Genomic DNA, 715 nt, shown 5'->3' with positions numbered 1-715 from the left:
TTTAGTTTGAAAATATGTCCTAATGTGATCAGCCGTACCTTCTCCAGACGTCCTGTGGTGTAAATCTCCAGGTCAAAGTACTGAGGCAGCTGTAACAGGTTGGTCACCTTCTCTGCATCAACAGCGTACTGTTGGGGGGTGGGGGGGGAATAAAAATGCTCAACATTAAACTTTCTAGCAACATTTATCCAAAATAAAACAAACAGGATCTTTTTGCCGTCGTACCTTGGCCAGAAGAGGCGGTAGAGCTACAGCGAACAGTTCAGTGATTCGTGTCCGATCGTCCAGCTGGGTCTTCTTCTCTTTCGCCGTCATTACCTTAAGAGGAAAGGGAAACCAGTTAGACGGTCCACACCACTGCTTTGCTTCCAGGTCTGCAGAAATACCCTACGATTTAAAGTCAAGGGATCCAGAGATGGCAGGAAACATGGAATCTGTTTTTGACGGACAGAGAGCCTTAGTTTTCATTCACATTCAATACTTTAGAGTCCAATTAGAAATTAACATCGCTCCGGGTCTAAATGGAGAGATTACAGACACAAGAAATGCTAAGAAAGAGGGAAGGAAGCAAGGATAGAAAGAAAAAAGGAAGGGAGCAAGGATAGAAAGAAAAAAGGAAGGGAGCAAGGAATAAACAGGACGGGAACTGGATGAAAGAGAGTATGGATGGAACGAGGGAGGAAAGGATGCAAAGAAGGAAAGGAGGAGGGAAGGA

At 44.6% G+C, this 715-nt stretch overlaps 1 protein-coding gene across 1 annotated transcript in view; it reads right to left on the bottom strand.

The window, feature by feature from the left end:
* LOC107089801 (cohesin subunit SA-2-like) overlaps positions 1 to 715 on the bottom strand; it is a 45,203-nt gene that overhangs the window by 28,246 nt on the left and 16,242 nt on the right. Inside the window, exons 17-18 of the mRNA XM_015382777.1 lie at positions 226 to 318; positions 39 to 128 (exon numbers count right to left, since the gene is read on the bottom strand). Of these exons, the coding sequence (XP_015238263.1) occupies positions 39 to 128; positions 226 to 318 (183 nt within the window). The remainder of the gene's footprint in view (positions 1 to 38; positions 129 to 225; positions 319 to 715) is intronic.

This window comes from Cyprinodon variegatus, unplaced genomic scaffold, assembly GCF_000732505.1.
Source record: "Cyprinodon variegatus isolate N-32 unplaced genomic scaffold, C_variegatus-1.0 Scaffold13, whole genome shotgun sequence".
In the NCBI taxonomy this organism is placed as follows: Eukaryota; Metazoa; Chordata; class Actinopteri; order Cyprinodontiformes; family Cyprinodontidae; genus Cyprinodon; species Cyprinodon variegatus.
This window is presented reverse-complemented; position numbering and strand designations above follow the sequence as displayed.